The following is a 14965-nucleotide window of genomic DNA, read 5'->3' on the forward strand; positions in this document are numbered from 1 at the left end:
TTCATTATACAAATGCATGGTTGATGCACTGATAATAATGTGCAAGTAATGTATAGTAGAAGGCTTTAAATTTGATTATCCATTATAATAACCACACACAATGTTCCTATAATAATCCTATCTATACAAGGCTGCATTCCTATTAGCCTTGATAAAATTATCCTGGTAGTGCAATAAAACAGACGTTCTATGTTACTAGTCCACAGGAGAGGAGGAAATCTGAGAACAAAGCACCAAATTTATGGACTGTCCTTAGAAAAAAGGAACAATTGCTCACCCTAATCTGATATATCTTCATTACACATCATTATGATCTTATATTACAGTTTTTTGAGTTATGAACCTTCCTCCAATCTCACCTCTCAACTGTTGGACTTTCTGTCTCTGCAGTTTGTTTTCTGATACTTTCTTTACAACACATGAGTTGGAATATACAGTGCATTAATATGCACTGTATATTAATTGTGATGCACACCTTTTAAATTAAATGACTTTTTTTTATACATATAAAACATTTCAAATTCGCACTTCGAATTGCTAGCATTCAAAGAATTTAAATTGTTTTCCTGTAGTGTAAGAGAGAGTTACACCTCATTGAATGTCTTATCACTGGTAAAGTCACTTCACTGTATTTGCATGAAGCACACAGGCAGGAGTTCATTCTTTATTTTCCTAACCATGCTATGACCATATAACAAAACTATGATGTCATTTCAACATCTGTGTTTGCTTTCCAGCACGATCACCATTGTTAGTGCTGAAAGTTACTTAATGTCATTCCAGCTGTGTTGTGCACATTCATGTTCTCTGGTCATAACATTTGTTAAGTAGAGAGTTTTGTGTTTCTGACTATAAATCCCTTGTTTTCAATAATCTTTTACCTCACCTGAATCTAACAGATGTACACCTGTCTGCTGTTGTTTTTTTTAAAGCCATGTTTCCTTGCTTGTTACTCTTTTTTGGGATAAAAACAACAAAATGGTTCAGTGAAATGAAACAAGAAATTGTATATTTTTTATAACGTTTTAGCTTATGGTCTATTTTGTGATATGCACATATTTAACAATACATCCTCATTTTGTATTTTTAGTACAACATCTAATTTGTTAGCCTCCAGAAAAACCAGGTGTCATACAAGATTCAAGATTCAATACTTTATCGCCATACAGTACAATTTAGTTGTAGTCTCAGTGTGCTCATGATGGAACAACAAACAATCACAACATAACAGTCAAGACACATAACAATAATAATAAAAAAAACACAAATAACCCCCACCACATAAAACATTACATAGATCAGTGGATGTAAGATATTAACATTCCAAGAGGAAAATAAGAATAAAGTGTTAGGTGCATTAAAATACAGTAGTGTTTTTCTTTTGTAAAGTGCTGATGCTGAATTGGGGAGCCATTTAGTAATTGGATGGTTGTGCAGTAAGTGCTGTAGATGAAACGGGATGTCTTAGTTTTGATGGGCCTGAGACTTTTTTCCTGAGGGGAGAGTTATTAAGAGGGGGTTGGCAGGGTGCATAGAGTCCTGTATTATTTTTAGACCTTTGTGCTGAATATGCGTCTTGTAGATGTGGGGTGAGTTTGCAGCTGATGATTTTTGAGGCGGAGCAAACAATTCTGTCCAGCTGCTTCCTCTGCTGAGCTGTGAAGTTGCCATACGCACAGATATAAAGAACACTTTCTATTGCAGCTCTGTAGAACTGCACTATCCCCTCTCTGGACACCGCAAACCTTTTGAACTGGCACAGGAAAAAGAGTCTTTGGTGGGCTTTTTTGATGATGATGCATCCCCCTTCCGAGAAACGGAAGGCTTCCCGCTCTTTTCACCTCCAAGCCATTGATGGTCAGTGGCGGGAGAGCTTACCATCTGTCTGAAAGTTGACCACCAGCTCTTTAGTTTTGGGGATGTTCAGTTCCAAGTCGTGGAGACAGCACCAGTCACATGAGGTTACCCCTACCACTGTTGTGTCGTCAGCAAATTTAAACATTTAGAGACGCATCATCAGGTGTAAAGACAATGTTAAAACCATCCCAGATCTTTGGATATGTCTGCCCTTTATTCCATTTCCAACCTTTTACAAATATGGCCAGAAGAGGACAGCAACACTTCTGAAAACTCATTTCAGTGTTTCAAACCCACAAAGTTGATAAAGAGGGGAGGCCCTGACGTGTTACAAAGATAGCAGCATGTTTAAAGGTATACTATGCAGGATTTGTTGGTTGGCGTTTGTAAACACAGCTTTCAAAGTTGGCCCCTCCTACCTGGCTCAGAGAGAGAGAGAGAGAGAGAAAAAGAGAGCAGTGGTGGTCAAGTGAGCTAGAGAGTGAATGAAGAGAGCGAGTGGCATTGGGTAGAACACGAGAACAAAGCTGTAATTTAGATAAATTAAACGTTATTTTCTGATTGTTTCATGGTGGTTACGTTCAAAAGCATAAATAAGCAAGTACTCACCTCCGCACAGCCCTGCAGGAAGGTGCCGCATTGCTGGATTTTATGTGAAGCAGAGCTTCATCCTGTCCAATGTGGCCTCTCTGCTCTGTGTGTGTGTAGCTCAGCCCCGCCCTCGTTCAAGCAGACGCACAGACCTGCAGCTCTGTATACATATATGACACAGAGACAGAGAGCAGAGCAGAGCAGAGGAGAGAGACGGAGACAGCGATGTAAGCTGGTTGCTATGCTACAAGTCCTGACCTCACACCCTGCATGCTGTTATTGGTGGGGGGGCTTCACACTCACTGCCCAAAGGCTGACACCCAGAAGTGTCCTGAACACAGCAAAATAATAAGTAAATAAGAAAATACAGGCAGAGGGCACACACTTCCTGCATAGTATACCTTTAAGTGGTTACATGACTCTTTGCCTTCAGCCATTTACATATTTAAAGGGGTCATCACATATTTCTGCCCAATCCACTTTCCATCTGTTCCTTAACCCCCGGTCTCACAGGGCTACATGTCATGCCTGAAAACCAATTCACTGCGAGAGTAATGCATCGACAGCGAGGAGGGGAACAGGCAGCGAGCAAGCGTTGCTAGGCAACAGAGTGGAACAGAGCCTGCGTTCTGCTTTCTCTTCTCACTCATGCACACTTAGTGTCTCTTTCTTTCTGTCCTCTCCTCCGTCCTGTGCCACCATCCCAGTGTCGAACGGAGAATGGCTATTGCCTGCTGCTGATGTAACCTCGCTAAAACCACGGCGCTGATTTAATTTGAGTCCTCTGGTCAGGGATTTAGAAGAGGTGAAGAGAGCAGAGGGATGCTTGTACGCGAGGTCTGTCCAGGAATATGACAATCTAGTTTCTAGATGCTGGAGGAAAGTTACAAATAATAATACCGAGGAGAAAGAAATGATTGAGAAGCACTAGTGGCTCAGTGAGAGACAAAATCAAGAGGTCCATATAAATGTGGAATGGAAAGATGTATGGATCATCGCCTCTGTCGGCAAAAACAGTAAATCATCTTCTTTCTGTTTGCTCTGCTCAGGAATTGCATTTGGAGGAGAGAAAAAAAAAAGCTAATCTATGATGTAATGATTTACACATCACTGCTCAACAGATTTACACAGCCAATTTAAATGAAAGCAGCCACGCATGTCTGTTTTCTGCATGTGTGACGTTGTTTTTGGTCAGTTGAATGGGGCGTGCACATGTCTATGTACGAGTGAGACAGAGAGGGGAAAAGGAGGGAGGGGGGATTTTTAAAGCGCGACTGGGGGAAGGAGCAGTGAGAAGAAGCGTTAACACATGCAGGGATGGGACTGGGGGAGTGTGTGTGTGTGTCTGTGTGTGTGTGTGTGTGCCACTGTAGCTGTTTTTGCTCTCACTGTTAAGGGTGAGACTTCCAGCCAGCCACAGCTGCGTACAGACTAGGCAAGCTATTAAAGCTGCAGATTGGAAACGCTCATTGAAACTGCACACACACAGACACCGTCATCCACTGGCACACACGTGCACACACACACACACACACGGTCGTGTTGCGTCTGCCTTTACTGCCAGCTTGTGATGTGACGGGAAGGGAAAAGAGTCATTTTGGGACAAAGGGGCCACTGCCTTTAAGGTAGGGATGTTGTCATTATCTGCATCAGCAAAAACATACATGTCTGCACACATTAGCATTGCTGTCCCAATCCCCCCTTTTTAGATTGTTAGATACTGTGATTTTTATAATCTCAAAACACACGAATTATACACTGGATGCTACTGTAGCTGCTGTGATTAGACATTTTGGGAGAAATAAGATAACATGTATTCCCCCTATAAGGAACAGTGACTGAGAGAGTATATTAATATAGTAATTATTTCACTCTTGAGTAGTTGAGTCTGGATTATAGCAGCCTGACAGGATATTCTCACTTAATCACATTCAAACTTAAACACTTATGTCGAACAAGAGTAGCTTGATAGGCTTGAAAAGATTGATTTACTTTTTTCTTTCTTTCTTTCTTTTTTTTTTTTTTTTTTTTTTAAATCTGATTAATGCCTGACCATGCATGGCTGACTGCATCAGGCAGCAGCACGGATGCAAGTATTTCACTCACACACCAGATGGCGATATGACAATCTATTTAAATTACTCCTAGTTAAAATAAGATTACCTCGGGGTATCCTGGTGGCTCGGTTGGCTGAGCACATGCCACTTAACCACAATGCCCTTGGTTCCTATCCAGCCACCACATGCCGCTTTCCTAATCCATTCTACTTTGTACCTCCATCATAAATCATCCAACAAAGCAGAAATGCCACAAAAATCCAGGAAAATTAACATAGTATTAAGTGTTCCACTGATTGAATACCCACACATCTCTGTGTCATGGTGAATAAAAACCGGGAGCTATTAATTACCACAAATGTGGAGGGCGGCCTGTCTGTTCATGGCAAAAAGTAGAGAAAAAAGCTGCTATTACATAATTATATGCTGTAACACCTTAATAGCTACCCACATTATCTGCTTTGCTTAATAAACAGTTACCCCAGCCTCCAGTTGTTCATCAGTTTTAAATGGATAATCCATACACAGTGTACCATTGGTACCATCACTGGTGTTGTCAACAGTGTGGTGCAGGTTAGGCAATCCGCAAAAATCAAGTTCCCTGTGTTTTTTTTTTCTTGCTGGTTGAAAATATGTTTTACAGATGTTGTTGCTTTAATGGGAATAAATAATTTGTATTTGGTATTTTACCAATTCTTTTTCAGTAAGTATGCTGCTGCTTTGCTCTTCCCCCCCTTTGAAATACATGTAGTGGTACACGTGTGTCTAATAAATGTTTATAAAATGTGGCATAGTAACTAGGGACTCCAACCTGTTATCAAAGGTTAAAACCCTTAAGCTAAAGTGCCTTTGGGTAGTACGCTGACTATCTTTGATGCTGTTCCATACTGTAGCCTTGGCCTCTGTCATGGTTGGTAAACACAAAAATAATTTCTCTCTTTGAAAGAAAAGCATCTGAGGTGGTTAAAAGTGTTATATTGTGTTGCTGAAATCTGCAATGACACAAAGTTGAAATATCAACCCAGCAAACTGACCCAATGTGGAGAGCTTTGAACAGAGCATTAATGTCCTGCTCGACTTTTTTTTCTTGCCACTTCAGTTGGATGTTTGAGCTTCATTGTGCAGAATGATGTATGTGCAGAGTTTGACACTAGAAGACTATTTTTACACTCATCTGCTGAAGGGGAAAGTTTCTCTGTGCTCACTTTAAGGAGTATACTGTACCTATAAGCAGGATTTGTGACATCACAACTAGTTTATAGCTATCCTGGTCTAGTATTCACCTTACAAAAGTGTGATGTGGAAACTTGAAGACTCCACTGGACGTACAATAGACTTCTCAGTGAAGTAGGGGCATAGACTGTATAAAAAATAATGGACATAGCCAGCGTGACATCACCCATTGGTTTGTGGACTCCCATTCTGAAGCCTCGAGTTTGCAGTTTGACTGTCACTGAGCCAGAAGTGACCATATTTGGACGAAAGGGTGGAGCTGACCCTTATGCTAGCTGCTAGCTGCTAGCTTTGGTTAGCACGGTGCATTTACAGTCTATGGTCTACTGTGATAATGCTGATGCTAATTTTCTCTAGCATAAAACAGGCTTAAAACCATTAAAACAAAATGTACTTGCCGGAAAAAAACTGAGCATCCGACTCCTTAGAGGGTCTTTTAGCACAACTAAACACTGAACTGACTTTTTTAGGCAACCAAAATGTTACACTTAACTTTCATGAACTGAAAACACACTGAAATAGCAATGGCTATGGCTACACCTATACTCTGTGAATCTGGGGTTATGTCATGGTAACGTTACCTAACCAACGTTGTTGCCGTGGTAGTGACTTGCCTGTGACAGAACCCACCTGTCACTCAAAGTGGCCACGCCCTTAATTAGGCGTAACTTTAAGCCTTAATAAAATTTAAATGGGTAAGTTATATAAAAATTCAACCTCCGTACAGTTGTCATGAATGGGAAAATTAGCTACAGAGACCAAAACTGTTTTTTGTATCAGGCTGTAAACATTTATTTTTGCTTTAAAGTTGGGCATTTTAACATGGGGGTCTATGGGAGCTTTTGGAGCCAGCCTCAAGTGGCCATTCAAGGAACTGCAGTTGGCTTCATTTTTCAGCCCTGGAGGTTGCCACTTGAGTAGGAGACATCTTGTGTTCAGCGGTTCACTTTTGAAATGAACAATGTTTGCATATTCATAGATTCTAAAAGCCTGGTTTTAGGCTGCAAGTTCCTTTGGTATTTCCTAAATGCTGTTTCAGCCCTGTCTCAAAGCTTAATTTTTAGCTCAAGTAATCCTTTTTGTGTGACTGACCCCTTGGGATGGACTCTTTTTAATGCTTGAGAATACTATTATGAGTGACACTACTCTTATTAAATAAGATTGGAAAAAATAAAAGCAGAAAACAAGCAACGTTCAATAAACTGCCTGGCATCACTGGATCAGAGCAACTTATGAGATATTGTAACAAATGTAGACAAGCACTCGGAAATGATAATAATTTTTACTTAAGTATTTTATTGGTGTGTGCTTGCCATACTGTGATAAATACAAAAAGGAAGAGAAAAACCTAATATTAAATACAAAGGAAAGTGCTTCGCTTGATGTTAACAGTCTCAAGGCTGCCGCAGGGTTTTCTCTCTTATTCTTTGAGACTGCAGAGTCTGCAGTTTCTCTCAACTAATGAATGCCTTTGTTCCTATCTCATCCCTCCACACATTCTGAGTTTGCTTATTCATACAGTATAGCATCCTTTCTTATGGTCATTTATCATGAAAACTGAATTAAGTGGTTTTGTGAAAATATGTGAGACGATACAACTTAAGGATTAGATGCATGGTCCACAACGCTTCTCTGTACCTTTCACTGGACCTTCTGGAGACAGTGTCAGTACTTCCTGTGGCCCCAGAGGGCACAAGTGCGTCATGATTCCCGTCTCTGACGCAGCTCCTGTCAGAGCAGCTTTGGCAGCTCCCTCGCTGCAAGCATGGTGTCTCCCAAGTGGACGGCACAATTGGGCCCGACACTGGTTACAGTCATGCTCTCTGCTATATGCATCCACCAGATTTATGCCATTACTCTTCCTGACTGACTGATTTGACTGAACTTATCATACTCCACTTAGACATCTCAACTGCCACTGATTAATGTTGATGTGAAGGCTACAGATTTCAGATGCACAGAGATAATGATTCCTCACAACTGATTGCAAACCTTTAATTTGCTCCAGATGCAATAGTTCATTTTATTTATTTTGTGGAGTAAGAAATGTCTAAATGATTTGCAATTTGCCATCCTATGATGTTGCTACTCTGCTTCTAAATTCAAGTCCCCCTCCACTCACTCTTTTTTGCTCATTGTTTACTTCACTTGGATGTTTGAGTGTCACTGTGCAGAATGACATATGTGCAGAGTTTGACACGATAAGGATGTTTTCACATTCATCTGCTGAAGGTGGAAAGTTTCTCTGTGCTCATCGAAAATCTGAGTTAAAGGTGTGTACCTACAAGCATGATTTGTGACATCACAACTAGTTTGGAAGCCAATTGTGGTCCAGCATGCAATTTACACAAGTGTGATGTGGAAACTGTGCACATACACTTGAGAATGGACATTTTAGTGAACATGTTATGCTCAGTGGTTAAACTTTAAAAATCAAAAATATTTGCTTAGAGATTCTGGATTTTTAATGAGGTAGAAGGAGTAGATTCATCATCATCATCATTTAAAAATTTCTAACCAGGTAGTTGAACCTTTTTAGTGGAAAAACCACATCAGACATTAATCATTATTCAAAGTTGAGTATTTTTATATGCCTTAAAATATGTCTGGAGGGGGTCTTTAAGCAATTTCCCCTGAATGACACAAGAATGGGGTTACCAAAGTGCCTTGTTGGTGACCTGTTTTTGAATTTTTGAGTGCACTGATTTTTTGGATGCATTTGGAATACATTCTGGTCTAAATGACTTTTAAATCAGGTCTTACATGGATGTCCATATGGCCTAATTTCTTGCTCTAAATAGGCTGACTGAATGTGTTATTCTATTTGGAAAACCCACAGTACTGTTTGGCAGGTCTATCTGTCTCTCTGTCTGTTCTTGGATAGTCTACCATATTAGCTGGTGAGTCTGTCTGTAGGCTTGTCTGCTTGGCAGGTTTACTGTATTAACAGGTGGATCTGGCTGTCTTTCTGTTTGCTTGGCAGGTCCATCATACTGCCTTTTGTAGCTTTAGCAGGCTGGTTAAACTGACATCTTGCCTGCAACTTTGTTGCTAGTATTTGTTTTGTGGAGGATGATAGTCTGGCTTGCAGTCAGGGCATCTGGTTGTTGTTTATGTGTGTGAATTCTTTTGTGTGCCTGACAAGATACCAAATGTTCTGGTAACATGCTAATTGATATATTAGAATAATATAAACTGATGGTGGAACCATCTGTTGTTCTGTCAAGGGTTACTACAAGGAAAAATCTGAGTGCTTGAAGAGAACAATTGGCAGACATTTTCACCTCTTCCTTAGTTTTTCTCCAAATGGAAAAAGGTAATTCAAAAAAATTGGAGTGAGAGCAGAAATAGAGGGGTGTAAAGAGAAAAGAGAACATGCTTCAGAGCAATACAGTACAGGTGTCCTTTATCTACTGTAGGGTGATAATGTTTTCCTCTTATGGCTGTGGTAATATTGGAGAGGCTAGGCTGCCTAAGTGTGCTTTTTCGAGAGGCAAATGGGAAGACTACACGCCATTTAGGATTTCAGATTGTAGCTCTCCAAAATTTTCCCATTTCATACATTTATATTACTCACAGTAGATAGACTGGAGCAGAGCATCAAATCCATTTTTATATTTACTTATAGGGAAATGTTCTTTCCTCTGACACAAAACATAACAAGGTGCATCATCACATACATGGAGGGTACCTCATTTCAAAAAGCACAAACAGAGTTCACATCCACTTATCCCAAATTAGCTTCCCCCCTTACCTCAGTCAAACAGCCGTTCAATTCTTCTACTATCTGCAACCCTTCTAGTAGCCTTAAAATGATTGGAAAATCTGAAAAGCACAAGATTGACGGCAGAACGGTTCTATTCCAAAACAAGACAACTGCATATTCAAAAAATTTGCATGAAATTGTACAAATTGACGTCTGCCATGAAGGAAAACTAACTATGCAATATAAGAAACTATTTGGAGACCTCAAGAGAAGCTTCCAGCCTGCCTGGAAAATTCAAAGAACACTGACTGGCAAATCCTGCTGAGGCTCAAAACCTGTTGCAGTAGCAGCCTCATTTTCAGGCCTGGTAATCCTTTTCCTTTGACTGACCGCACAGGATGGAACCAATGCCTGAGTACATCACTGTAAGCAAGATTGGCAGTAGCCCTATGTCCTTTTCTTATAAATTATATTAATCAAGATCTTGTTCCTCCTCCATGTGTATCATTTTTATATTAACTGGTTTGTCGTTCGGCAGGTCAGATGGCCCAGCACTTTAGTTCAAACTGAATTATCTCAGCAGATATGGGATGGACTGCCATGAAATTTTGTACAGACATTCCCAGTCAATGTGTCCTAATGACCTTTGGCGTCCTCTTATTTTTTCCACAAGGTTCTCCATGAGGTTCATATTTATGGTTTTGAGTGAAATGTCTAGACAACTATCAAATGGATTTCCATGAAATTTGATTCACACATTTACTTTATGCCCCCCTCAGGGTGTATTGTAATAACTTTGGTGATCCCTTGACTATTCCTCTTGCTAGCTCTTTCATTCAGTCAAAATTTCAGTTTACTTTGGTCTTTGACTAAATACTTACAAAACTAATGACAATCCCATCAGGCTCAGCTGTTCTAATTAGCATGCTAGCACACCAAACTAAGATGTTAGCATGGTAAACATAACACATGCTTAACATCAGCATGTTAGCATTGTCATTATGAGCATGTTAGCATACAGACATGAGCATGTTAAGTTAACAGCCTCTCAGAGCAGCTAGCATGGCTATACACGCTTAAGGTCCTTCCCAATACCCACACTTGTGATATTTGCAAATAGTCAAGTGGCTACTTGTGTGACATATTTTGGGTGTGTGGAGGGCCACCCCATCAATCATGCAACACAAATACTATACATGTTACAATCCAGCTCAGATGATTTGTTGAAGTAGAAGTAGGATCAACCAAACAGTATTACAGTATTACAAAAAAAAACCCAACAAAAAATGCACAGAAGCTGAGAGCAAAACAATATTGTTTTGAGTGGTTCTTTCTGATAAAATTTTTTAAGAATGGAACATATTTCTCAAAATCTTTGATAATGGATATGATATTTAATATTTATCATGAAAGTGCCAGGAATGTGATATTAGTCTTCAGTCCCATCAAGAAGAACAGATTAATATTACATGATAACCATCTGTGAAGGTTCTTCCATAACTTTGTGTTTGGATATTAACAATAATAATTTTCATCTTAAATCCAGCTTTCATAAACTTCAAGTTCTTCATGTCTGTTGATTATTAGCTAATTGCTTCACTACTGCCAATTAATTAACTTGTGTTGCACAATATACTACAAAGAATTGTGGGATACACTTGATTCTGAATATTGATTTGAAACAGTATTAGGAGAAGTGTGCATCAAGTGTGGGTTAAGTATAGTGTGTGTTGGTATATTTCAGACATGGGACACACTTGCCTACTAACAAACGTGCACTTAAGTGCGCAAGACTTCAAGTGTGGGTACTAGGATGGACCCTTAGCCTTGTTATATTTTACATGGTATACTATGAAAACTACTTCTAATGATAATGACATTAATAATACAAGACATGTATAATGTGGATAATTTTTCTCTTATTTATTTTTTGTCTTTCAGTCAAGATATGAGGTTTCATCTCAGCAAGCTACAGGCCACTCAGTTTACAATGTGAGCCACTTTCGACTGCTAGAAGAGAGAAACCGAGCTCTGAAGCTTGAAGTAGCCGCGCTCCGCCAAGAGAAACAGCAGTATAGAAAACTGGTAAACTTTCTCCTCTCTCCACCCCAGTTCTGTCTGTTTTTTTCCTCACACAGACACACACATACTCTTTGTCTTTACAAACTAATCTTCACACTCTCAATATCTGAGATGACTGTCTATTCCCTGCAAATAACAGATTTTCTGATATCTGTAGTTATGAACACAATATACATACAGAGAACTTATTGAACTTATATTAGAATTTAGAGAATGGCAGTGAGTGCGCTGCTCTATAGGTCCTGTTGCAGCTTTTATTCTCCAAGGACGCAGCTGTGTATAGCAGGGTGACTCACATGGCCCTATGCACATATACTCTCTCTGCTTGATCTTGGTTATGCAGACATGTGGGCATGTGTAATGTAGTGTAAAATAGATAAGGAGGGGCGTGTGGTATGGTGTCTATTGTACATGGGAGTGTGTTTATGTGTATGTGTGTGTGTCTGTGTGTGTATGTGTGGGGATGGGGGAGGCTGTATATTTTTGTTTGCACTGTATGTTCGTGCATGTATTTGTGTATTTAGTGAATTTGTCCTTTGGAAGCCTCCACCAGGTGGTCTTGGATGGCAAGGCGTTGAGCTGTTGTCTTGGCAACACGCCCATTTGCAGAAGTGTGGACAGACTGGCAGAGGGGAACTGACAGAGCATAATGGCTGCTTCTGTTATAAGCCTCAATGGCTTGGAATTAGTTTCAGTAAAACAGAGTGAAGCCTACATGCTATAGTCGACATTTATAAACATCATATTGACAGTGTTCCACTCACTTGAGCTATGATTGACAGTATTGTCACCTTCTCCTCGTCGACACAAGAGAGCATACAAGAGGTCATATTTGAAACACTAGTATGGATAAAACCCATATATGAAAAGTAGATAAAGTATAAATGAAGTCCAGTTTTGTGCCAGTGCCTTCCCACGAACCACCGGGCACTCTCCTTTCATTAGATTAGAAATCATTTATATAACACATTACTCAGCATCATTTTCCCACTTTTACCTGAACATACTAGCACCTCTCTGTGAGAACAGTGGAATCTATGGCAACCTGCCTAGTGTGAGTTTTTCGGTATCTTCAGCCAAAACTTTGGCACAAACCCTGCCCTGTTGTCTGTCACCACAGCTAACATGCAGTAGTCTGCAACATAACTTGTTAATGTGATGCAATTATTTTGTGTGTGTGTCTATACGTTTTATATACAGTAGATACTGTTGGAAGTAGCCCAGCTGGGTGCCTGGCAGTCTTTTTGGTGTCGCTGCTAACAGCTTCACTCTCACTGACTGCATCGTGGTAATTCATGCAAACATAGACTCATCTATGAGTCAGTTAGATTAAGGGTGTTTTCAAACTCTGGTTTCTTTTGTCCCCTTGGTGCGATTTGTTTGGGCAAATCTGAACAATTGTACTAGGGTGCAGACTACAACAACTGCACCAAAACCCTGTAGAGGAAGTGAACTCGGTCCGGTCACAAACATTGTTCTGGGGTGGTTTGTTTGTGGTGGGAAAGTGATGCGACGTTGATCTAGATTTGACCGAACTACAAAGCATACTGCAAGTTTGAGTGGATGACTGAAATCAATAGTTGCTTGCAGTTAGCAGAAAGAATCAAGGTCTGACTTTCACTAGCAATGAAGTACGTTGCCCTCAAACAAAACAAAACGGTTTGAAAGCACTATAAGAGAAGGTCTACACTTTATGAGGATACTGAATGAACAGAAAGAGTGGGGCAAAATGTCACCAACACGCTCATGTCCTATTTTTAATGTCACATCCACCAATTTTGATTTTAATGCTGAATTCATTTTTTCTTAGTTTTTACTCTTTTTTTTAGATAATACAAATAATATAATTAATTTATATTTCATAAATGGTTCTTGATAATTCAAATACGTGCCTGGGCTAATGATAGAGGGCAATAGATGGCTTGTAATACATCAAAACACCCATTAGATTGTATATATAAGATCAAGAGATATACTGGTACATACAAACACACACTGGCGCAGACCAGATGGCTGATTTGCCAGTTAGTTAATCATGGTTTGAATGGATGACTTCAACAAAGCCCATTTCCTTGCTTTTAAGGCTCTATTCTATGTTATTAATATATCAGTAGTCATTAACAAATAACACATTTGGTCACATATTAGCAGCATGACATAGTCTGCCTCTATCTCTGTCACACAGGCACAGAATGGGTCCATATAATAATCAAGAATCTTTCAAGTTATTCTGATGGCGTACATTTTTGTCTGGTGAAAAATTACTCTATCCCAGAAAAAAAAATTGGTGCATTCTGTGTGTTGCTGTCAGTCCATTCACTCTGTGTCCCTGGGTTGGATCCATGAAGGGAGGGGAATGTAGTGGCATGTGTTATGACCTTTCATCTTTCAGTGGTGGACGCTGGCTCCCTCCAGCTATATCGTGTTGAAACGGTTTGCATGCCCATTTCGTCATAGGGCAATAGGGCAATAGTGTTGAGTTGAAGGGCTAGTTGAGGGGCCAGACTGACTTAGGGCAATTTAAAGACCTCCATGGATCAGGGTCTTCAGGAAAGAGTGACCACACCCAGATCAGGGAAACTGGGGGCCCCCTCCTGAAGCCATATGAAGCTATAGCTCATGTAGCTATGTAGAATAGGTGTCAGTCAGTTTCCCTGTAGAGTTGTTTAGACCAGTTTGATGGGAAATGGTTGTGACTAAAGTGTTGATTATTTTTAATCAGGTATTAAATTTTATTTTTTTCTGTTATATAGTTAGATGAGCTAAATGCCAAAAATCCACCACCTCATACTTTTGCATTTAACACTTGTTGCGTCATTGAGGATGAATTTCAATGGGCACTGCAGTTATATTCTTGTATCTCTTTCTCTTCTCCTATTTAATTTATTATTTTGCTAAATGGCAAGAAGACATACTGAGAAGGTAGACTGCTTCCTAGGAAAAAAAACAACAACAACAAAAAGCCTCTGAACGGTTGCCTGGAAACAATCAGTGATGGACAGTTGGAGAAAAGTACCCTAGGTGAGGGATGACCTTCTGTGTGCTGTGTGGCTGCTGCTAAAAGGCCACAGCTGTCTTCCTGGACACCATCCCTATGGCAACGATTGTGTACCGCTAGCAGCTGGCCCACTCAGATGATAGTCCTCATGATGATACAGGCTTCCCAGTGTGAAGAAGAACAACAACAATCAACAACCCCTAATAGCCGGGCAGCTGGGTCAGTCTCTCTCAGCTGACCTAGTAATCTCCATTTTAACGCCCTCTAATTAAAGATGTTCAGACAAACCAGGGTTAATAATAGTCCAGTGTAATGTGACACAATTTAGCTGAAACAATATTGCCACCGCCCAGAGGATATTCAGAAAATTCCCATTGTTTTGACTCACTCTGCTGTTTTCACAACTGATATTAGACAGGCTGTGTTTAGACAGAGGTTTCT

General features: G+C 40.0%; 1 protein-coding gene across 2 annotated transcripts in view; it reads left to right on the forward strand.

Moving 5' to 3' along the window:
* rimbp2a (RIMS binding protein 2a) overlaps positions 1–14965 on the forward strand; it is a 69861-nt gene that overhangs the window by 469 nt on the left and 54427 nt on the right. The window contains exon 2 of one of the 2 annotated variants that reach the window (XM_044334324.1): positions 11386–11529. In XM_044334324.1, coding sequence (XP_044190259.1) covers positions 11386–11529 — 144 coding nt within the window. Of the gene's footprint in view, positions 1–11385; positions 11530–14965 lie in introns of those variants that run through there. The other variant, XM_044334325.1, reaches the window with a different exon arrangement.

The sequence above is a fragment of the Thunnus albacares genome, chromosome 18 (genome assembly GCF_914725855.1).
Source record: "Thunnus albacares chromosome 18, fThuAlb1.1, whole genome shotgun sequence".
Taxonomy (NCBI): domain Eukaryota; kingdom Metazoa; phylum Chordata; class Actinopteri; order Scombriformes; family Scombridae; genus Thunnus; species Thunnus albacares.